Below are 24,932 nucleotides of genomic sequence, written 5' to 3'. Positions count from 1 at the left end.
GAAGAATTCCCAGTGGTCTGGTTATTATTGTGTGTTTGTTTAGAATTTCTGCTTAGCTGACAGACAGCTGTGGCGTGAGGCCCTCTGGGCAGGCCAATGTAAACAGCAGTGGGTTTGTGGACAGCAATAAAGAATACAGTGCTATACCACTACACAATATTAAATATTATACTATACAACTCTGTAATACTATACACAAGGACAACCGGTTCTTGTGTCTCTCGACTGGCTTGTATTTTTGAGGTTAAAGCATCTGTCAACATTAAACTGAATGTGGTCGATATGATTTAGCTGCAGCCAGGTTTAGGAATGCGGCTTTGGTTAAAAGTCAATAGTTTTGCTGAGGCACCTTTAACCTTGATTTCACAACATTTAAAACCAAACATTGAGAATGCTCTAAAGTCACGACTCTGACCGGAAGCTGGAATACCACTTTAACTAAAATGTAAACTTTGAGCACTCTTTGCCCCATTATTGAGATCTGAATTATTTAGCCATGCCTAACTTTTACTTAATGGTACACCATCAGGATCACATGCCTTCCTCCAGTGACTCATCCAAAGGACAAGGACCGTGGACATTTCTACGTTTGATGGACTGGAGGGCGATCAGACTGACAGTTACAACACATCCCCAATGTGCTTAAAATAGCCCATTGTTTGTCTCATGTGAAAGGTTATATTCACATTAGGTAATTGCCTTGCGTGGAGAATGGTTGTAATTTCATTTAATATAATATCCTCTTCCTCAAAGACAATTTGCTGAGCCATTAGGCTGTAGTAACGAGATAAAGACCAGCGTGAAAAATGATTTCTATCACTCCCGTCCCCTTGCAGTCTGATCTGTGCACAGCAACACACACATTTAAACAGCACAACATCCATTTAGACATCTCCAATCAGACTGTCACTCAGTCAACAGTCTGGACATTTTGTCTATTTAATGCACAAGCGATCTGGGAACCCATTCGGTTAAAAAACATCTGTCTTGATAGATTAAGTTGCATTTGACACTAATGCTGAGAATTGTTGTCCACCAATAGATAATGTCTTGTTGATGTAGGCCTAAGTCAACAAGACCGTTTTGAGGGGGCAAAATCCAGCCAAATGCAGAACTGTTTATCTATTTTATCAAAATGTTATCTGTAAAAATAACAGTAATTAGGCTAACTAAAATATATCTAACAGCCATATCATCTTTTTATAACGCTCACGATGGGCTTCACTGATCAAGCTTTAGATGAAACAATGTGATTGTTTCAGGTTTTTTGTTGTTGTTGTGATTCCGATTTCTTAAGCGGGCTACACAATACACTTTGTTGTCCAGATTACTACAGGCTACAGGTGATGATAAAACACTTGGCCAAGATTGGGCCAGTGATTCTATATTCTAGGATGCTATCTAATTATAAACACAGCACACAACTGTACTTCTGTAATCATGCACTATTTGCACAAAATGAGTATATATATCAACAGCAGTGGTTTGTTACATTAACGCATCCAATCCGGGAAAGCATCCGTGTCATTTTAGATGTCTTTGGCTATTCACAAATAGCAGATATATACAAGCTCATAGAGTGGCACTGAGTGAATCCGGGAAAGCATCTGTGTCATTTTAGATGTCTTTGGCTATTCATTCACAAATAGCAGATATATACAAGCTCATAGAGTGGCACTGAGTGCCACGCTACGAGCTTGTAGATCTGCTATTTTTGAAAAATCGTGAAAATGTGTGCAAATCTTTGAATATAGGCCTATATGTTTTTAATGCGAACATTTTTAACTCAAATCTTTGCTTCTGCAGGGGTCCCTGGAACTAAATATTTTCAGATTAGGGTCCCGGGGGCCAAATACATATCATTCACATGAAAATGTTTTGAGAACCACTGATATTATAGCAATATAGTTTTTTTTTTTAAACTGTCATGATTTAGAATATTTCTTTTTTTAGAATCGGCCTCTCAGGTCTTAATGGATTAAGAGTTGCTCTTAAACAGTCATTCAGCATGGAAACGTACACCTGAGAAGAAGATGCTTCACTCAGAAATGCATCAATCCTCCCCGCTGATGACGTCAGAAGGATCCGATGGTTTCTCCCACCGCCTCGGACTGTTGAGCACAAACCAGAGAGAGAGAGAGGAGGAGCTGTCTGTCAAAGTTAAGAGTTTCCAGGAATGAAAAAAAAGTCCATTTACTTTGCGAAAACTCAACGTTTTAAGTTTTGAATACAGCGGAATATCGTGCTTCGTCAGTAATGGAATGACACGTTTTCACTAAGTTGGCGATCAGAACGAACGGCTTTTGAAAACATAATGGCAACAGTGTTTCCACTCTGGATCACTCTCACCTCTGTGCTGCTCTCCCTGGGCTCGTGTGTTCTGCCGGAAAAGAAAGGTAAGAAGGGACTTTAACGTGGCTTTTGCTGTTGTTGTTGTTGTTGTTGTAGTAGTAGCTAGCAGCCTAGTAGTAGACGTTTGGTTTGTTTATCTGATACAGCGATTCTCAAACTTTTTTAATTTCAAGGACTCCCCATAACTCTCAGAGTGTACAAATGGGTCCATTTGGTTCCATTTTGTACACTCTCAGAGTTACAGACCTGTAAAGGGTCCATTTGGAACCCCTTAAATTAGTCCCTGGACCCCACTTTGTGAACCACTGATCTAATCTAATCCACAAATTAAACGATCAAGTCGAACAGAAACTTGAGGCAGCAGTGGGAAAAAGTTCTCAGAGCTGGTTTTGTGGGAATGATCTGGCATTGATGATTGCAAAGTAGATGAAGTAATGACGTTATACCGTGGAGTTTATATAATGATAATTATACTAATAGTAATAATGATAACATAGATAGACTATGTCGTTCGGGGGTAAAAGGTTTAATTGGTAACATCATGAACACACTGCTTAAAAAATGGTTTACAAGTTTTAGGAACAAAACGCACATTTTGGCACCAGATTGATGCTGGCATGCTGCTGCTGTGAAAGACGGCAGGCTTGTGGATTTTGCAATTTACTGGCACATGTATGTTATGTTTGCGCTTCCCGTACTGTGTGTGTGTGTGTGTGTGTGTCTTTTAAAGGAGTAGGATAGCATTTTTTGGGACATCCTCCCACCTTGACATGCACGCGCGCGCGCGCACACACACACACACACACACACACACACACACACACACACACACACACACACACACACACACACACTTTAGATTTCATCAACACACTTTGCTAACTTCTCTATGGACTTTGGACCTCACATGTTTATATTTTCTGTTCTCATATGTTTGCACTTCCAGACTGGACAACACATTGCATTTGTCTGACAAACGCAGTTCAGGGCACCTGATGGCAGTTTGCATCTGTCTGTGTCTGTGATGAGTCTTGAACATGTCACAGTATCAGACATGCCCTTAAGACCTTAACATGGATCAAGGCAAACCAGAACAGTTTCCTACTTTTCTACTTGTGTATTTGCAGTGGTGTAAAGTATTTAAGTACATGTACTCAAGTAGGCTACTATACTTAAGTAACATTTTGAGGTATTTTTACTTTCTTCAGTATTTACAATTTTCAATACTTTTACTTCTACCCCACCACATCTCAGATGAAAATATTGTACTTTTACTCCACTACAATTATATGAAAACTTTAGACACTATTTTTTTAGATTTAGATTATTATTACAAAACACACAAACCACTTACGCCATATATATATTTCAGCCATTTCAAAAGATTTTCAAAATATTTTCTTGAGGAGTTATGGGCCTGTAACTCTGAGAGTGTACAAATGGAACCAAATGCCTCCTGCTTTAGTGCCCTTGATGTAAAGGTCATTGAAGTAGGGATACTGTTATAAAAAGACACAAGTGGCACTGTTTTGACTGGTAATTCAATGGCTTTAAATTATTTTAAAACCAAACGTTTGACTTTCCAAAAACTGCAGACAGAGTTTCAGAGGATGTAAACTATCAGCCATGAAGGAAGTATTGAAGGGAGGGACTGACTTTACTACTAAATGTTATCCTTCTATTGATAACATTTTGTACTATTTCTATTAACCAAGTGTTCCCCACCTATTCCCTTTACAATACTGTTTGTTATTAGTCTCCTCAGCTGGCCCGAATTAACTATGTTAAACAGAAACTGTCACATAGCTTTAAATGATTCATACAAGTTAGAATCGGTGATACTCTACCGTAGCACAAGATTGAAATTTCAAAAGCGTTGTGATTCAGCTCTCAGGAAGGACAGGTGCACAATATAAAATCCTGAGTGTTCATTTATGTTTCATCGTACGTCAGGGGCCCACCGCACCGCGCCGCATCCGCAGTGATGATGTGAGCTTGTAGATCGGTTATTTTCTGCGTGCAATGTACTACGGATGAAGGATACTATCAGGCTTAACAGGAAGGACACGTGCCAGCAGAGAAAGTGGCACAGATTTAATGCCCTCTGACCTTACCTTCCTCTTTGCATCAGTTAGTTACCCACACTCATACTTCTTCTCCCCCATAAGCACATAAAAGGGTCTATGAATTGTAAGCAATGGTCCCCGAGTGCTGCTACACGGTTAACAAGTGCAAGTTCCCTCTGTTCCCCCCACAGCCAGCCGGTGTTCGAAGAATCATAACAAATCAGATGTGTTTGTGAGCCAAAAAGACAGATTTTCTAAATATTTCAGGGTCGCTAAACAAACCAGACAGCACACTTTTTGCCCAGCAGTAAATGCAGTCAACTCAAGGTCTATATAAGGATTCTAAAGATTTTCTTTGTGTCACTTAAAGTAGGACAGATCACATATCTGCAACTAGCGTTGCTTATTATGCTGTGCAGAGTGTTTTGGTATGATTTGTAATTATTTTCAGCAAGTCAATGTTCCCTTTTATAAAGCGCTGGGAGAAGTCTGAGTCCTGCCATAAAGTTGGAGGGGTTTTCGATGTTGTTGTTGTTTTGCCACAGGCCGAGGCAGATGTTTCTGCGCGGTACACAGTGTTTTCCCTAATGCACAGTCTCCAAGAAACCCAAGCTGTTTTTAACATAGAGTGAAATTGCAAAATGTCCTTGGCCTGTGGCATTATCCATTGTTTGTCCAAAGTGAAAGCAACATGGAAATAAATCATTGGATGTGTTTTCCACTCTAATAATGAGGCTCAGGAGTTATGCATAGATTGATCAAAGTTATTTAGATAAAGACAAGCTCACCAATACAATGTTTATGAGGTCATTCTATGCAGTTCAGATTACTCAATAGCCTTTACTGAAAATGAAAATTCTGGATATGGCTATTACACAGAAATGAAAAAACAAAAAAACAGCCTTGTACCCATGCCGTCCCCAACATTAATTACAGACACTAGTGACAAAATGAGGCTAACCTGCTCCTGTAGTTTTATTTCAGAGCGAGCTGAATTGCATTCACTGGATGTTGTTATCCTGTATGGGGAAGACATTAAGAGCGTGGGTTCCATCCTGGAGATGAATTTGATAATGCACTTAGCAGTAACCCCCCCCCTACCCCGAGGAAGCCGACCCCCATCAGCATTGGTCTCCCAGACAGTAACAGCTTGGCAGTTTGTGATGAGGGGCCATGGGAGTCAGGTAGAACCTGCTGAGTAACAGAATCATCCTACACGTTGGCATTCTTAGTGGTTAACTGTCATCAACTGTGGATGTGGAGGGGTTATTAATAAGTCTGACAATTTACTCCCACAGCCACCCGGAAGTAATACATGTGCTAATTTACCGGCTTGGATGTGAAATCAACATCATGTCCACTGGATCCGTGTTTCTGTGACAATTGGATTGTAATGCACCCCGGGGACGTGGGTTGAGCCATTTTTTTAAAGACCTCTCTGATGTTGCTTAAAAATTAATCTTTAGTTTCCAGTGTCTCGGCTGTCCCTTTGCCAAGTTGTCAGAGCGCAGATATGAGCCGGAACAGCCAGAGGGCCCCTCTCCGTGGGCTAGGAGATAACCTGTGACAGATCAAACTAATCACAGGGACATGTCAGCAGCTAAATCCTTAATCTCTCGCACCAGACTCCCTGCGTCGTGTGGGCACAGGATAACCCGCTTATATCAATATACTTTTTCTGAGTTAATGGGTTATTCTAGTTCATGGCAAAGTGAGATGGCAAGATAATATAACGGTAAGGTCCATAATGTTTCTGCATTCTCGCACACCTGCAAAACTTGGAAGGGGGTCTATATAGGTCTCAGCCATAGAATGCATTCTCTGCATTTTGTTGGAATCCGACTAGCAGACCTGATGCATCAATCATCTACGTTTTTCCATCACGCTCCGAAAGCCCTTTCTTTTCTTTTCATTAAAATCCCATTCTGGTATTAGGCAATGATCCTCTGTAACCCAAGAATCTCTAGTCTGGTTTTGAGGGTCCAGTGGGGTGCTGCTGCCTCGTGCTGGCGTATTCTACCTACCCTAATGACCTTCACAGACTTCCATCTGCTGGAGCCATTGTTGGGGGATATGGGAACAGCCCCCACCCCGTCCCTCAACCCCGAGCTTTGATAAACTACACTGCCTCTGAGTGGCAGTGATTTCAGTTGGCGAGTTAGAGGATCCCTGTTTCACAGAGGGACAATGGTGCCTCTGTAGAAAGCAGGTACAGTATCTGGACGTAGCCTACTGATACCTTTGTGGAGCCATGGGATCTGTGGCCCAAAGCAGACGCACCCTTGGCTAGACAAGTATGTCATCAAGATAGACCACAGGCACTAAGCAGCTATTGTTATTCCACCTAATTCTCACCATAAAGACAAACCAGCAGCATACATGTACTGTAGTGAACCAACAGTTCATCCATTGTTTATTACGGCATTATGGCAAGTCATATAGTCACACATTGTTTGATTTGAGCTACTAGCTAGTCTATCAGTGCCATCAGAAACAAAATGTATAGAACCGTCCCAAATACCTTTTAACCCATTCAATCCGGGAACGCATCTCTGTCATTTTAGATTTCTTTAGCCATTCAAAAATAGCAGATATACAAGCTCATACAAGCTTGTAGATCTGCTATTTTTGTAAAATTGTGAAAATGTGTGCAAATCTTTGAACATATATTTTTTAAAGCAAGCATTTGTAAAATATTTTGTTCTAGGGACCTCCAGAAGCAAAGAATTGAGTTACAAATGTTCGCTTTAAAAATATATATATTCAAAGATTTGCACAAATCCTTATACATTTTCAAAAATAGCAGATTTACAAGATCATAGCGCGGCACGAAGTGACACGATATGAGCTTGTAACATTGAGGAACCGAAATCGGTTCCATCACATTTGGAACCGTTTCCGGAAATGGTTTATCACACTGTCAGAGCTGGTACAGTATGTGGAGTTCATGTCTGCTATACAATTACAATACCAGTGGGTAAAAATACAGTAAGTCTAGAGGCAGTGAGGCACTCACTCACTTCTTTTCTGTGTAAAACCAGGAAATGCCATCTCATGAAAGTTGCATGGTAGTTCATAATCTACAGTATGCATATGCATGTAAAAATATATTTTTCAGCTAATCTTGTTATACCAACATTTTCTTGTGAAAGCCGTTTTGTTCTTATTTGTGAAGATTCTAAAGATCGCTATGTTCGTTTGGAGACAAGCCTCCTGTAAACTGTCACTGCCTTTTGTTGGCTAAATAGTTAATTTATAAACTGCTTCACAAGAACAATGTTGGTGTGAGATATTCACCGAAAGAAAATCTTTTTTTACACGCATATCGACTATACACTGCCATGAGGCCTTATCCCTACAAGGAAATACAAGTGAAAGTCATTAAAAGAATGTAAAACCTATTTACATTATTGTTGATTTATGCATGTATACGTCTTTTTTTCAGTGAATGACATAATTACACCAACATGCTTCTTATCAAGCAAACATGCTTCTTGTCAAACAACCCCAGACAGTCACTCCCACACAGCACTAGTCAAAACACCCATCATAGTCAGGGGATATTAGCAGAATATTTTCCAATCTTGGAATAAATTCCTTACCAAAAAAAATCTTCACCAATGTGTTTGTAAAGGTGTCTATTAACACATCTCACAAAGACTGAAATGCAGTCCCGCTAGGAGAATTTTTGACAGCTCCTTAAAGTTGGGGTACCCACCATAACCTTGGTTAAAAAAAAAATCCAAAAAAGAATCCAAATTTAATTCTGTTTTAAGTAGCATGTGAGGGGTCAAACTAGGGTGTTTTTATGATTCTGAATCCATTGCAATCATTTGTTTTGCACCAAAACCACTCCTTGGGCTAAAAACGGCCATAGCCATGTATACTTTTTGTGTAAAAAGCCCATTGAGATTGGGCCGTTTTTAGCCCAAGGAGTGGTTTTGGTGCAAAACAAATGATTGCAATGGATTCAGAATCATAAAAACACCCTAGTTTGACACCTCACATGCTACTTAAAACAGAATTAAATTTAGATTTTTTTGGGGGATTTAAAAAAAAAAAGGTTTTGGTGGGTACCCCAACTTTAAGGAGCTGTCAAAAATTCTCCTAGGGATACTGAATTTCAGTCTTTGTGAGATGTGTTACTAGACACCTTTACAAACACATTGGTGAAGATTTTTTTTGGTAAGGAATTTATTCCAAGACTTTTTTAATATCCCCTGACTATCAGTAGCCAGTGGCTGTTCAACATGGTGGGAGCATATTGAAAGTGGATACACAACTCGCCAGCTCCTCGTACACATGTGACATCCCGTGGCTCTGTGCAATGATTAAAAGATTAAAAATTAAACATTAGAATATTGAATTTATGCTTGAAAAGCAACCTCTTAAATGAGCATCCAAGGGTTCGACATTAAGGCTTTTTCCAACTTGCCCTACAGGGCAAATACCAATCAAATCTACTTGCCCCATCTAAGTTGAAACTTGCACTGCCACCGGGCTCAGATAGGGCTGATACCGTACCAAGATTTGGAGTTCTCAGAGATATCACAGGCTGACCACATGCAGTCCGAGAGCCACGGCGTTCCCATGTGGATCCCAAGATCCACATGATTCTGTTTTTTACTTGGCCTGGGCCCTCAGGCAGTCCATAATGTCAAAAGTGTGTGTGTGTGTGTGTGTGTGTGTGTGTGTGTGTGTGTGTGTGTGTGTGTGTGTGTGTGTGTGTGTGTGTGTGTGTGTGTGTGTGTGTGTGTGTGTGTGTGTGTGTGTGTGTGTGTGTGTGTGTGTGTGTGTGTGTGTGTGTGTCTGTGTGTCTGTGTGTGTGTGCGCGCGCGGCCTAAAGGTTAGAGCAGCGTGCTTGTGGCTGAAAGGTTCCCTCTGGTTCAATTCCACAGAGCAGCAGAAAAATAATCGACCAATACTCACCCCTCCCTCAACACCGTTAAAGTGCCCTTGAGCTAGGCACTGACCCTCCAACTACTCCACACACACAGAATATTTCAGTTTTCTTAACCAGATGGACACTCTGTGATTTGTATACATCTGGTGAGAACACTACATGGAATAATTGACCTCTCTGACCATGGTTACTCATTGAACTGATTTCAGTCCTTTGTTTGTACATGGTAACAAAGTCATCCACTGCTTTTATAGCCTTTCCATGATCCTGTGGCTGCATAGCGTCTGCAGTGGAAAGAGACCAAGGAATTCAGGCTGGAAAAAAAGCCCCCCTGCTATCTTCCCCTCTCATCAGGTGTAGTGTCGGGTTAAAAGGGAAAAGAGCCCACTGCTCAATGGAGTTATGGGCTCACCCTCAATCTATAAACTCACAACGTGTCGCATCGCAACATGTAGTGAGCTTGTAGATCGGCTATATTGGATGAGTTTTGAAATGTTTTGACTGTAATGCCATGCCCCAAATAGGGAGGACATCAGGATGAAAGGGGTTAATGAGTCCTATTCTTTATTGTAAATACAATATGACCCTGTCTTCAGAATGTACTTTTTATTGCAAATTTGATATTTTGTGATGTGAGGTTATTGTGTTAAATAGTCTATGTATTAATGTTGATAGGTACCCTCAATTATCTGAAGGCAGCAGCACATGTTTATTCGTGTATTGAACATCAATACTATTGGCGATGGTGCTACAATTGATGCCAGTGATGTGTTTTGGTGAATGATATACGGTGATACTCATTTTGATGTTTCTGACACTGATAGCCTCTAGGTGTGCATGTATGTGCATAGCACAGCTGAGACATTCACATGAGTCAAGTATCATTTGCATCATCATTAACAAGTTCAAACTTTATTATGCCGTGAACAACCTTCGTGTGTTGTAAGCACATGTGTGCTTACAACACATACATACTGTATGGCTTCATGGCATCTTTTGCAACCAAGCTGAATGATAATATATTTTGCGACATGAACACTAAGGTTAGCTGGAAGTCAGTGAAAGTATGGCCCCTATTGTAGGCTGTATGTTGTGAAAGCTGCAGAAAGTTGCAGGCTCTTTGCAGCCAATGTATGCTTTTGTTTTGACACAAAATATTTATTAAAACATTGTGTGTAATATTAATAGTCTTTTTGCGTCCTGTCAGGGTGAAATCACTGAAAACATTTATACAGTGAATGCTCATTGGCCAAGATGGAAAGTGGGCTATGAATGTGTGTTTCCATCCTGGATCAGATTCAGAAACCTCAGTAAAGCTGAGACCGATGATGTGCTGTGCACTGTGTAGGAATGTCTTTTTAATTCACCAGAAGATTGTTTGTGTATTTGTATTCACTGAAGTATATTTTGATGTCAAAATGCAAATGTAATGTTGGCCAATGAAAGGGTCAACGGCAATACACAGATCAAAGAAAGAAACAAAGTCAAGGTGACATCTTTGACTTGGGTGTCCTTCCTTCATCACTTCTTCATCACCCTTTTAAAACGCAGCCATTTGCTCCACTGTGCCGTCAGCATATAGGCTCCATATTGTAGAGTTTCTCACAATTACACTACACTAAAGACCTAGGTGTGGTGTCTTCTGCAATAACCGTACCCTCAGGTCTTTCTGAGCAGCACTGTTGGAATAATACTTAAGCCAAAGACGAATCTCCCGTGGGGAAGAGAACAATAGCTTCACAAACAAACCTCTATTCCAGAATCTTCCAGGAGAAAATACTGGCTGAAGGGTGGTGGCTGATTTCAGGATCTTACTTCCCTAATAACATTTAGCCTCTTCCTGTGTGGTCCAGGAAGCCTAAATTGTAAATTGTTCATTGGCCTTATAAACTAAGTGGTGCATTTAAGGTTTGACTGACTGTTAGTGGTGTGCTATTGGCCTTTATGGCCCTCTACAGTTCATTTATCCATATTTAATATAGATTAATTTCCCTACCATTATTTGGGTGGAGATTCTGGATCATGTTTAATTTCCACTTTGGAGGAGAAGATTAATGTTTCACATCCTGGTTATAATGCAATCTGTCCTCAAATCAGGTCATATTTCATATCTTACTGCTGATGCATCCCTCCCTATACCTGTAACCTGTAGTGTTATGTAGGTTCATGCTGGAACTTGTAAGCTACAGGAAATCCTTTACAATACATTTTCCAAAAAACTGTTTGAACGTTTGATTTGAATTTACTTTGCAATGATGCTCGTTCTACCTGCACGCTGAATGAACATGAAAGCATCATGGCGTGCTTGAAAAACACTGACTCTTCCTCGGTTTATTCAATTCAACATTAGGAGTTGTGCACCATTCCAGGTATTCCTGATCAGGCCTGTCCACCTGTTTTCATCACCTACCTACAGTAACAGTACTGTACCTCCTGCTACTGTGTTTTCTCAATGCCTTTATGGAGGCATTACATGCTCCATTGCAATGGGTGTGGTGGCGCATCAATCAAGGTCTATACTAACTCTCGTTGTTCTGTTGTAATGTTACACCGTTGCGAATATAAACAACTAGCTATGTAGAAACAGAAGTGTTAGGGATTAAGTGAGGGCTGCCATTAACTTCCCTATACAGAGGGCTTTGTGGAGAAAAGCTAACAGCTCCAGCAGTTCTGTAACTTTATAACTTGTAGTCAGGGGCAGTATAACTGCAACACAAACTACTTGCATGCCAACATCAAGCAAACTGTTACAAATTCAACCTTTCAATTTAGTGTTGTTTTTTTATGTGTTGGATGGGGAAATTAACTGCAGACTTCTTCTACATGAAAGGCAGAGACAAACAAAACCACTTGTCAAATGATAGCTGTAATGGCCCTAGGTTGCTTTTAGACAGGACTCCCTGTCACATCTTTTTTGAGTAACTTTAACAAGCTTGAGAGCCAAGAGTAAAGCTTGGATCCACACTCATGCTTGTGTTGTGGTAGTCTGGCTACTGAATATAAAATAAGAATAACAGAAAATGAAGGGAGATTGAGAACATGCAAACCAGTTATTGATGTTTTCATTTCAACAAGCTACATGGTCGTAGGACTTTGTAGAAATTACCCCCCACCCCCTCCAACAAAAAAAACCCTAAACAGAGGCAGACAAAATACAAATCGGTGAGCATTCAGAACTCCATACCCCAACTTGAATGTATAGCCACTTCTCCATGGAAACCCAAAGTGTTTGGACAAAGGGTTCTTTATTCAGGGCTTTGTTGACTGCTTGACAGAGGCTTATCTGTCTTCCCTGACCTTAATGTGCAGCGTAGACACGACTTTAGTGACTTTGTTGTACGGCCCTATGTCAACACTGGAGTGAAAGGCAAATGTGATGGAGGGTGGTAACAAAGAATTCTATGTGGTATTTTGACTTATGTTTTACTTAAGCATCTGATCCTACAAGAAATATATCAGATTTGACCAAAGTCCTCCAGAAATAACAACAAAAAACATTGCTGAAAATCTTTCTTAAGAGTCTTACAAGATAATTAATTTGATATTCGCGCAAAGGTTTGTCTTCATAACCAGCAAGACCTGAATTAAAAGAAAGGAGAAAAAAATCTATAAAAGCATAGAAGTATATGTTGCTATGGAGGAAATAACAAGCATTCCTCCTTGTGACAAACGCCAGTTTGAATCACAGCTGGAATGATACGGTAGCTGGTAGTACATCATGATGGGAGAGTTATTGGAAGAGAAGAAGATGTCTCTGTTTTGGTCCTTTCTCTTTACAAGCTTACATCACCTCATGAAGGTAATCCATAATCCTGAACCATAATCAGTGTGAAAAATGCTTGATCCCTGTCATTTGGATGGCAACGTTGCATATTAATATTGTGTTGACATTTTCAGTTTACGGATGAGTGAGCTGATCGGTGATTTGTTAACCTCCCCAAGCACTGAGACATAATACAATATATAAACACAGTAAGCACTCTGTTGCACCTTTGCTAATTGCCTGGCACATTTCAACAACACCGATGCTTTGCAGCACTCTAAATTAATTTCCTGGTGGGACCTTGAGCAGAGCAACTTTTATTACTGCATGTTGTCGTAATTGGATCCAGAGGCCTGTAAAAACAAGGAATCCCACATGCATCACTGGCAACATTTTAACTTCCACAAAAGAAGGTGGGCTTGATCGTTCAATTGCACGACTGCCCACGCAATCATGAGAGTCCAGGCACAAAATGCAGGATATTCCCATGCAGTGAGCACACTTCACTGTCAAGCAAGGCAGTAAAATAGTCCATAGCCAATACACTTGCTCTGTGCATACTGCATACATCCAAACTGATAGCTGAAATATACAACTAGGTGGAGAATAGAAGTACTCTAGATTGGATAGTTGAACTAATGCCAGGAAATAAGGATTCAGGATTAGGACCTAGGCTATATCCACTGTATCAACAACCTCTTCTTGAGCGGATTATAGAGATTTTTTAATATGAATGCTTGTATTTAGGTATTATCAAGGTATTATCTCAATAATCATGCCCAGAATATTTTCCAAAGATTAAGAATGCCCAAGCTTAATTGGATTTTAAGGTCAAAGGACATGTAAGCAGACCGCCAAATTTGATTGCTTCCCAACAGTCAAGCATGAAGTATTTGAAGTATGCATGGTGGCCATCTCAAGAAAACAAAGGATTATGGCCTTTTTGTTGTCGTTCTGTCAGGCAGGGTTTTGGATGTTTTATATGCACTACAAGTGTGTCTATGTACAAGAAGTTAGATGATTAGAATTTTGAAGATTTAGTAGTAAAGTAGTTACTTATGGATAAAGTAGTAAGTAAACGTTTGAGGTATTTTTTACTTTCTCCGTATACAATTTTCAATACTTTTATTCTGCTAACATATCAGAGGAAAATATTGCACTTTTACTCCACTACAATTACAGTATATGAAAACTTTAGTTACTAGTTACTTTGTAGATTTTCATTATTATTACAAAACATACTAACCACTTGAGCCGTATACATATTTCGGCCATTTGAAGATAGCAGATCTACAAGCATCTGCAAGCATGTGAGCTTGCAGATCGGATATTTTCAAAAGATTTAGAAAATGGGACATGAGTACTTTTACTTTTGGTACTTAAAGCATACTTTGATGCTGATACTTTTGTACTTCTACTTGTAACAGAGTATCTACATTGCAATATTGATACTTTTACTTAAGTAAAACATGTGCGTTCTTCTTTTTAAAACAATATCTTTATAGTTAGTTACAGTTATAATGCTTGGTGTGGACGGTCCATAAGTCTGTTGTTACACATTTTTGGCACTTATCAGTTATCTGAAAAAAGGCAATTGAAAGTCAAACACATCCAACATTTCTAGCAGGAAACATCATTACATCTGTGGAGTGACTTAGCCAAACCACAGATGCGTCCAACACAGCGGTGCCATGAGGCCGCACTGAAGCCATTCAGGACATCGTATGTATGCATCTGTTGATGGACTCATAAAACATGAACAAAAAAGGGTTTGGCTCCAAAAAGTTATTTTTGGCTAAGATAACCACATAGTTTAATTTGGAATCTATGGTATAATTGAGTGCGAGAGGAAGGAACTACGCCACATTGTCTTGTGGGGTTACTTTAGTTTGCATTTGGATGTTGAACAACTATTGTGTTGGAGGGGTTTCAGACCCTGTTTTTGACACTAATTGTCCACTCCCTCATGTAGCCATGAGTGTAAGTGTCTGTACTAAAAGTGCATGTTTCACACATGCTGACTCTTTGCCAGGGCTCTTGTGTTCGACCCTGTAGCTGATAGGGGAGAAAGGGGCCTGGGCTGCCAAGCCTGATGCCTTTGATGACTGATACAAGACAGCCAGAAACCCCTGTCTGTCCCTGTAGTGAGGGGGCGGTCTTAAAACAACCCTCCCACCACAGTCAGCATCAGTTTAAACAACAAGCCAAAGCATTGTTTTGTTACAATGTGTGATGTCCCTTCTTTTTTTTGGTCAGGATGAGGATAACGCCCCTCATGCTATTGCTAACAATAGATGCAATATGAGCTGCGGTTTGAATATTTGAAGAAAAACGAGCTCCATTTTTTTTCTCTCTTCTTGTCAGGCCATGTTGTTCACACAATTATGCCGGAGACGGGATTGTTTTGAAAATATTCTGAAGATTATAACCAAGCGCTAGTTACTCTTTGGGGCTCAAGTGCTTGGCACCCCATTGCATTTCAGGCATTTTAGTTTGATGTGTCATCAGGCAAGTCATAACTAAATTCTTCTGAGCTTCTCTGTGCAAATGAGATTGGTCACACTATTGGCAAATACAAGACTAAATGTAACCAAATCCCCTTTCACAGCATTGTTAATTCCGAGGAGCTCGTCAGTTGTAGAAAGCTAATTCCCTGTACTCCCTCGGTCCAGTCCCTCTTCCAGGCGAGATGAGGTGGAACCTACTCATCATGGCTGTGGGGCCCCAGTGATGTTAAACCAGAGGGGTTCGGATGGTGACTAAGGACTGAGTAACAGAATGAAGTTTACTAACTAAAAACCCCAGGCCTTTGCAGAATATTCCCTTTATGGGGCCTGTCTCTTGGTAAAGAGTCTAAAAAAGCATAGGATATGACTAAGGCTGTTCCAGAGTTGCTGGCAGAGGACACCGCGGTTTAGACGGGCGACCCACATCGAAACGAGCCTGTCAGCAATCAATCTAAAATAAGAGCACTTAAAGGCTTTGTCAAGGAGACTCTATCGCTTGTGTTTAAATGGCGAGAGGGTTCCAGTGACCGCGTTATCTCGGCTGTGTGTTGATGCGCTCCGACCTGGGCCAGATCTGGGAATGCTTAAACCAACAGGGGAATCCCAAATCACAGCTGCATTCTCCTACTGGAATGATGTGTGAAATATGTGGGTTTCTCTGCCTGTGGTTGTGTTTTTTTTATCTCTCTCCTTCTCTCTCTCTCTCTCTCTCTCTCTCTCTCTCTCTCTCTGTCTCTTTCTCTCTCTGTCTCTTTCTCTTTCTCTCTCTGTCAATGTCACTCTCTCTCTCTCTCCCTCTCTCTCTCTCTCTCTCTCTCTCTCTCTCTCTCTCTCTCTCTCTCTCTCTCTCTCTGTCTCTCTCTCTCTGTCTCTCTGTCTCTGTTTCTGTCTCAGTCACTCACTCTCTCTCTCTCCTCCTCCCTCAATTCTTCTTTTCCACGCATGGCTCTAAGGCCGTTGGAGAAGAAGGGGGGGAAAAAGCCAGAGGAGTGAGTTAGCAGCAGTGTGTTTCGCCGCCCACTCCCTCCCTCTCCAGTCTTCCTCTCCTGCTTCCTGTGGGATTGAAGAGGAGTATGGCTTTAGCAGGGAAACGAGATGAGAAGAGGAGGGGGTGGTTCTTGGGTTGGACGGGGTTACAATAGGGAGAATGTCTGGATTTAAAGGAGGAAGTGGGCTGAGTGTTGGAGCATTTCGGGAGGATGGTGGGTGCATTATTGGAAAGTAAATGGGGTTGGGGTGTGTGTGTGTGTGCAGAGGTTGTGTGTGTGAGTTTTGGGCAACAAGAGGGGGATTGTATTTTGACTTTTGGATCACTGATGGACTTTCCAACAGGACATGCAAGAGAATTATCCAGCTAATGATATATATATTGCTTCAAAGACATCATTTAGGGCCTGTTGAATTTTGGTTGTAGCTGGCGAGTAATAGGGGCGCAGCTGTGTTTAATCAAGTACAATGAATCATTTTGGTGCCCCATAATTGATACTAATTGTGGCTCCTCCAAAGCATCCAACTATCATCTCGGGTGCTTTTCTCTTCCTGAATATACTTCTTAGGAAATTAATGCATCATTGAACTGAATCTATAGTACAGTATGTTAGCTGTTAACAGGAGTAACTCAGGCGATAACCTGCATATGGACTCGTCAGTGACTACATGAATAGATGTTTTCCCAAGCACAACACCATCTAGAGTAAGCCTATTTAAATACTGAATCTAACGATACATCTTATATCGTCAAACAACTGCTGAGTTCAGGAGGAATTATCTGGGATCACTGTTCAGTTATAATAACTGTATAAAATTCACAGCGAATTAAGAATTAAACTATTTGAAAGTCAGCACTCTTATTCGAAGAGACATCATAAATACTCGACCTCTGTATATGGTTATACATGTGTATGTACAGCATAGCCCTGGGTGTCACGGTTATTAATGCAACTTGGAAGAAACGCTGAACATTGGGTGAGTGAGGGCACATATTCTTGTGTGTTTGTACGGAACATACAAGCTCGGCCTTCCCCACACTGGGGCTGAAGGTAAACATTATGATGGACCCTGCTTCAGGTATCTGGAGTGTCTCACTGACTGAGAGAGAGAGAGATAGAGAGAGAGAGCACTCATCAGGAGGAGAGTGTAAACATGAGCCTTTTTGGTCTTTATTTGGTCACTTTCCTAAGCTTTTAGCAGGTCAAGCCAGAGGGTATGTCTCTGCAGTTTGACACCACAGCTTGAGGCAAGAAGTAGCTTCCTTCAACATCTGGGATAGCTAAACTCTCTCTCTCTCTCTCTCTCTCTCTCTCTCTCTCTCTCTCTGCTATAGTTAGATGTACAGCATTCTCCTGGCTCTCTTCCCTGGAGACAACAAACTACTAGCATCTGGGTTAGCATCGCTGCATGCGTAGCCGTCTGTGACTGACCCCATGCAAAGACCAACTTCCTGAGATGTCAGGGGGGCTTGTGTTGTTACATTCGCTCGGGTAGAAAAGGGGGGGGGGGGGGGTATCCTTTACCCTTTGCTCACCCTTTTTTTCTTTTTAGAGGCCCCAAGATGTTTTCTCTGAGGTATTGATGCATCTCCCACGCAAAGGAAGATCGCCTCTTCCTTTGGACCAAACGTACAAAAGAGCAGGATACCAGCTCTTTGTAACTCCAAAGCATGTGTTCATGCACAAAGATGCTCTGTTGCGTTGCCGAACACACGTTTCCTTGCGTGCATGCAGCATATTGGCTGCAATATTATACCAAGGCTTTGGCCTTGTAAAATGATCCTTTAAGGAGATGTGATCCCACGCCTCAGGCTATCGGGGAGCACAGCAGGATGAAGTAGGTGCACAGTGAGAACCCAGGAAGTGCTTTTATTCACTGATAGTAGACTATGGAGATTTATGCAGCTCTGAAATCTCAGCCTCTGGAAACTTGAAGCAAATGCTCCCCCAAGGAGCCTAAATGTTGTGCTGATGCCAACTAAAGCACAACTGCTACAAACATATTTTCCCCTCTTCTCATCTAGGTTCTGTTTCAATAAACATGCAGTGAAAATGGATCTGAAATTGCCATTATGATTATTTAAGCAGACCTAACGACTCATTTATGGGAAATCATGTTACTACTGTACTAGTACAGTGAATTGTTACTAAAAGTACACTCTTAAGATTGAGTTATAAAAGATGTTTCACTGTGTTGCTGTTGACTTAAAAACAGAGAAATAAACAAAGGTATCAATTAGCATAGTTACGTCCCTTTAATTATGTATAGGGTTTCCAATAATGTGATTTGCAGGAACAGTAATTGAATTTCATTGGTAGTCAAAGGGAGGAAGAGAATGTACTTGAGCCATTTCCAACCCAAAGAAAATCATTACAAGGGTTTAGCTATAAAGTGTAATTCCTCAGCCCTAGCATAGTAGGGTCTGTATTACTGAACAATCTGTGGTGTCTTGCATAATACAAACACAAAACAAAACAAACAGAAGAGCCTTTCAAGTCCCCTACGAAGTATCTCGGAATGATAAAGTGATGGTCACCGCACTTACTGTAGAGTGTTTGGGACATTTTATGGTTTGTAGCTACAGTAGCAGATAATAAAATATAAAGCTCATTCAGATGTAAGAGTTCAGGCAAAGTTTACACCAGTTCACTGACAATCCAATGGGAGCAGAGCCTCAGTGTGTGCACTGGGCATGAATTAGCAGATTAAAATCATACAATTCCCTTTGTAAACCAGAAATAAAGGCATCTTACTATACATTCTAGGTGATGGATGTTTGGAGTTGGATAATGAGCTAATTATCTCACATAAAGGGCTTAGGTAGTTTTCTTTGTCAGTCGCACATATCTTATAGCCTCAAGAAATGAAAATTTACCCACACGCCCAAGACTTCCAACGCTAGTCTGTAAGTAAACATCAAAAGAGCGATATGTTACCGCACATTGCAATGAGCTTAGATGACTAATGACCAGGTTTATCGAGTCTTTGCTGTTCAGGGAATGTTCTGTACAGGTTAGCCTCTCCAAGTGGGTGTCACTCATACGCACGCACACGCACACACACACACACACACACACACACACACACACACACACACACACACACACACACACACACACACACACACACACACACACACACACACACACACACACACACACACACACACACACACACACACACACACACACACACACAAGCAGATACATGCCAGGTACCTCCCTTGCTCCTGGACGTCCGATGTGACGACAGTGCAGCTGCAGGAAGTGAAGCAATCAGTAATGACACCCTGTCACAATATCGATTACATCATCATAAGACACTCCTGTGTCTTTAGGTAGAGCCACATGCTGCTCACTTTTGGGGAGGATGAGTCAAAATTGAACCAGATGCTATGGAAAAAACATGTTCCCACGGTTGAAGTGTGGGCATTTTTTCCATTATGCAAAAGAGGGTAAAAAATACCTTTACTTACTGGTTCTTTCTTGGTTTTTAATACAATCTCAATAAAGATTACAATACAATCGCCATTTATAACTAACGCAAAGTCAAAGATACATAATAGCATTTTTCCTGATGTAGCTCATTGTCTCACTAGAGACATTTGTGTTTGAAACATGAATATGGTATTCATTAAGCCACAATTCTCTCCATCATAAGTCCAGTACAATGCTGGCTGCGTTTGCACTGTTGACACAGCGCAACCGCGTTTAGCCGGGCGTGCGGCGATGAGATTTTTCTTTCTGCTGCATTTGAGATCCTGAGCAGGAAGTGGCTTTATGGCAGTGTAGAATCAGGTCATTCGGAACACCACCTGCAGTGGTCATAAAAGGGCTGATGAAATCAAAAGGTAGATACAGGAGAGTGTTTACAATGACTATACAAGGCTTTTCTTGAGCAATGAAGTGTTTTCCTGTGCCACACAAGAAGCCAGGCGCCACATACTCAAGGATATTATACCTCCGATCTTTAATTTGCGTTTATACTGTACTGTTGCTAACCTGTCTAAGTCTGTCATAAATGCTTATCATAAACTCTTGAGTGAAAAAGGTTGGCTGAAATGAGTAGGTCTACTGTATATGGTATAGCCTACAGGTAGCTGATTAACCATGAAATGTATTCCTATTGTTCACGGTATTAAAGTCAGATATATGTTCTCCAGGTGTATTTTGGTATTACCACTTAAGCCTGATTTAAATAAAAAAAAAGCTAAAATAGCACATCTACAAGCTCACAGCAAGTTGTAGTAAAAAAACAAACAATAAGAACTAGGAAAAAAAAGGGAAATTCATAAAGGTTTTCACCTATAACGACATACCCAAAACACGGACCGCCAGGGTTAAAGCGGTTAAAATATCTGTGCTTGTTTTGTGATGACAACCATTTTGTTTGTGTTACATTTTCTCGGCCGTAGTAACAATTACAGCGCCAATTACATCTTACATGCCTGCTCTAATTAAAACGGTCAGTCTGCTGTCCTAGTCTGCCTGTGCTGCTGGGCTGCAGGGTTCATGTCAGGGTGCTCCCTCGGGGGCGAGCTAATGAGGACGAAGAATAGGAAGGGAGGGAGTGAGGAAGGGAGACAGCTGTTAGGGCCTAATTCTCACCGATTTTATGCCACTGGTTTATGTGAACCCCAAAACAACAAATTAGTAAACCTCACTGTGGGAAAAAGAAAAATTAACCACTTAAGCCCCGTTCAAGCAGTTTTAAAAAAAGAAGTACTTTTTAAGTTTTTTGAAAATATTGGAGGACAAATATTGAAATCTTTCGCCTATATTGACATGCCCAAAATAGGGGCTACGGGATGAAAATGGTTATGTTACATTATGAGACTACAGTAACTAAATTCAGTTGAGGAATCTGTTAGCATAATTGATGTAAAGCACTGTAGTGTTAAGGTGTGTCCTTTTATAGGTACTAGTGTAGCCTACATATCAGCATGCTGTGGGCTTCTTTGCTGTCATGAGCTGACACGTTGAGGAATGCATACCAACAGTCATTACAGCAATGTTTTTGTAACCATTAGCAGCCAGGAACAATGCTTTTGTCCCAAATGTTCAAATTGAACCTTAACCACATGAACCCTAGTGTCCCTTTTCTGAGCATGTCATAATAGGCAAACACTTGGCGAAAATAGCAGATCTACAAGCTCACAACGCTTCATGAGCTTGTAGATCGGCTATCTAGAGATTTGGTGTATAGACCCCCCCTGGGGGGGTCAAGGAAGTATATCAGGTTTAAGTTACATTGTGGGTGTGGGTGTTTGTGCCCTGTGTAGGACGTGTGTGTGTGTGTGTGTGTGTGTGTGTGTGTGTGTGTGTGTGTGTGTGTGTGTGTGTGTGTGTGTGTGTGTGTGTGTGTGTGTGTGTGTGTGTGTGTGTGTGTGTGTGTGTGTGTGTGTGTGTGTGTGTGTGTGTGTGTGTGTGTGTGTGTGTGTGTGTGTGTGTGTGTGTGGCTTGAGGATTATGAGGTTGTCCAAGGCAAAGCAGCTTGCAAAATACTGCTCACTCTCCTACATTATAGGCAGTTTACTGTTTGGAGGGAAAGGTGCTTCTTTTAGCCATATGTGACCTACTGTATGTTGACCATGAATGTGTTCATGTGTGTTGTTTACGTTCTGCAAACGTGTTTAGAGCCATGCACTGATGCACATGTTATTTCGAGTATGTATGGCATCAGAAGCAACTGAAAAATATTTGGGCCCTTGTAATGTATTTTATAAATGTGGACTCAAATAAATGTGTGTGTGTGTGTGTGTGTGTGTGTGTGTGTGTGTGTGTGTGTGTGTGTGTGTGTGTGTGTGTGTGTGTGTGTGTGCCTACTTGCATGTGTGCCTGTGTTCGCCTGCAAGTGTGTGTGTGTGTGTGTGTGTGTGTGTGTGTGTATGTGGAGGTGCTCAACATTATAGATGGCTGACTGAGCGAGTCATTCACAGTGCCAGTCAGAACCTGTCTGGCCAGCTCAGGACACAAGGAACACCACAGGAAGACGACCTGTTTTCTTAAGAAGCACATTCTAGCTTTAATGGCCTGATTTACATTGAGAAAGAGCCTCTTATGTCCTCGGTACTTATCATTCTTATCCAAAGGCTTTGTTATGTAACTCCAGATAGTCTGAATATTATCAGTGAATAACTGTAGGCGTATGTAGTACACTGTCAATAGCGTCATTGTTATTGGCGGTTAGATGCACCAACATGCATATTTCTTTAGTGATGTCAAGGATTGGTCCTAAAATCGAGGTATCTTTCAACAAGGCTGTAACGACTCTTATTTTGTGTCTGTTTCTGTGATATAATTCCTTAAGAAAATGCTGTTTCTTCTCAAGAAATGGAGCTTAGTTAAGTGAACATATACTAACAGATGAATATCATGGAATCTACGACTAACACACGTCCTTTTCTCAGAAATGACACGACTTGGAGAAGTTGGTTGTATAGTGGTTGTTTTAACTAGCCTGAATAGCAGTGGAAATATTCAGCCCTTTGCCAGTATAAATACAGCCTGCTCACATTGACTCATGAGCAAGCAACTGAAGCAAGCACTCCAGTTCACTGGGAATCTATTCCCACTCTAGATGAAATCCAGATCAGCTATTCTCAACTGAAATCAGGCCAAGCTATGACTACACAGACCCTTTTTAACAAAGACACCAAAAAAAGAAACCCGTGTGCGCTCATTTAGCTAGCTTACGTAAATGAGGTAAGCTTGTGATTGGAGTCAGGCCGTTGTTGAAATGTTCTTTTGGCATCAGCTCACATTCACAAATATTTGTGATGTAATCATGTCCTAGAATTCAGTGGTTCTCAAAGTGGGGTCCGGGGACCCCCAGGGATCCTAGAGTGTGTTCCAGGGGGTTCCCAGCTAAATCAGTTTAATCACTTGAATCCTTTTTTTAACTTTGGCTATTTGAAAATAACCAATGTACAAGCTCACAACGCGCTGCGATGTGGCACATAGTGAGCTTGTAGATGGCCTATTTTGAAACATTTTGGAAAATAGAGAACACAAACCCAAAATATGGGGTGCGTGGCACTAAATATTTTCAGATGGGGGTCCGCGGGTCAAATACATTATATCAATCTGGGGGTCCTTGTCATTGAAAATGTTTGAGAACAAAATGGTTGAATTGAATGCATTCATTTGAAATTAAAAGTCATCGATCTTCTCACCGATGACAACTTGCCTTCTGTGCCCTACAGTATGTCAAGGCATCACCAACAAATTCAATCTGCTGAGCACCAAAGACGACCACTACCTGAACATGGTGAAGACCTACAGCAACTGCACCGTGGTCCTGGAGAACCTGGAGGTCACCCACATGGAGGAATACCATGACCTGTCCTTCCTCAGGGTAAGAGCCTGGACTCAATCACTGCGGAAACCATTACTGCGCGGTAGACATGCTCATCACACAGCTGGTGAAAAGATCAAACTCGCTGCTTTAGCAAACCACGTTTGGTGGTCTGAAGTCTGTGGTACTTGTAGGACTCACAGATCTTACTGCTTCAGTTCAGAGGATTAAAGGCAGCGGGGTTTTATATCGCTCTGGTCGGAACCTTGTTTGAACTCTGTCTGTAAGCACACGACTTGTGAATAATGGTTATTATATCGTTACAAAATGTCATCATGACACGGACACATGGGCAAGGATGCCTAAAATAACACACTCGTAGAGATGGTTATGTAATCTAGTAGTACACCGTGTGTACACAGAGTCTTAATCTAACCCTTGAGAGTTCCATTGTTACACTGATGATTTTGCAGTGTATGAACTAGTTTTATAAATCTAACTCGAAATCTACCTGGAAATTGCTCAGTAGAGGACAGACCGCCGCTAAGGCAGCACAATTGTGTCTTGAAATCGGTCAATAATATAATTAAATTTTAGAGACCAAAATGTACAGTTAAATTAAGGATTAATGTTGGTCTTGTGTTAAATCCCAGTGATAGAGTAAGCAGTAATACACATTGCTATTATTTTTACCTCATGACATGTGACTTGTCTCAGTAAAGTAAAAGTAAAAGTAATCCATGCATTAACTGTTCAAGAACAGACATGAAAGCATGGCAGCATAACATGATGAAAAACATACATGAATTTCATAACAAAATGACTTTAGTGCAAGGGCTTATGATCATTTCTTTGTCTACAGTCAATTCAGGAAGTTGGCGGTTATGTCCTCATTGCCCTCAACACCGCTCCTAGGATCCCCCTGGACAACCTTCGGATCATCCGAGGCCATTCACTGTATGACGGAGGCTTTGCCTTGGCCGTCCTGTTCAACTACAATAAATCCATGGACCAGGGCGTCACTGAGCTGCCGCTGACCAGCCTGACAGGTCAGA

The 24,932-nt window shown here is 41.1% G+C and overlaps 1 protein-coding gene across 1 annotated transcript in view; it reads left to right on the top strand.

Annotated features, from left to right (window-relative positions):
* The first annotated feature begins 2,138 nt into the window (after window positions 1-2,138).
* egfra (epidermal growth factor receptor a (erythroblastic leukemia viral (v-erb-b) oncogene homolog, avian)) overlaps window positions 2,139-24,932 on the top strand; it is a 45,000-nt gene continuing 22,206 nt past the window's right edge. The window contains exons 1-3 of the mRNA XM_084058093.1: window positions 2,139-2,396; window positions 23,786-23,937; window positions 24,740-24,926. Of these exons, the coding sequence (XP_083914219.1) occupies window positions 2,315-2,396; window positions 23,786-23,937; window positions 24,740-24,926 (421 nt within the window). The 5' untranslated portion in view covers window positions 2,139-2,314. The remainder of the gene's footprint in view (window positions 2,397-23,785; window positions 23,938-24,739; window positions 24,927-24,932) is intronic.

The sequence above is a fragment of the Gymnoscopelus microlampas genome (assembly GCF_963454915.1).
Source record: "Gymnoscopelus microlampas genome assembly, chromosome: 5".
Lineage (NCBI taxonomy): Eukaryota > Metazoa > Chordata > Actinopteri > Myctophiformes > Myctophidae > Gymnoscopelus > Gymnoscopelus microlampas.
This window is presented reverse-complemented; position numbering and strand designations above follow the sequence as displayed.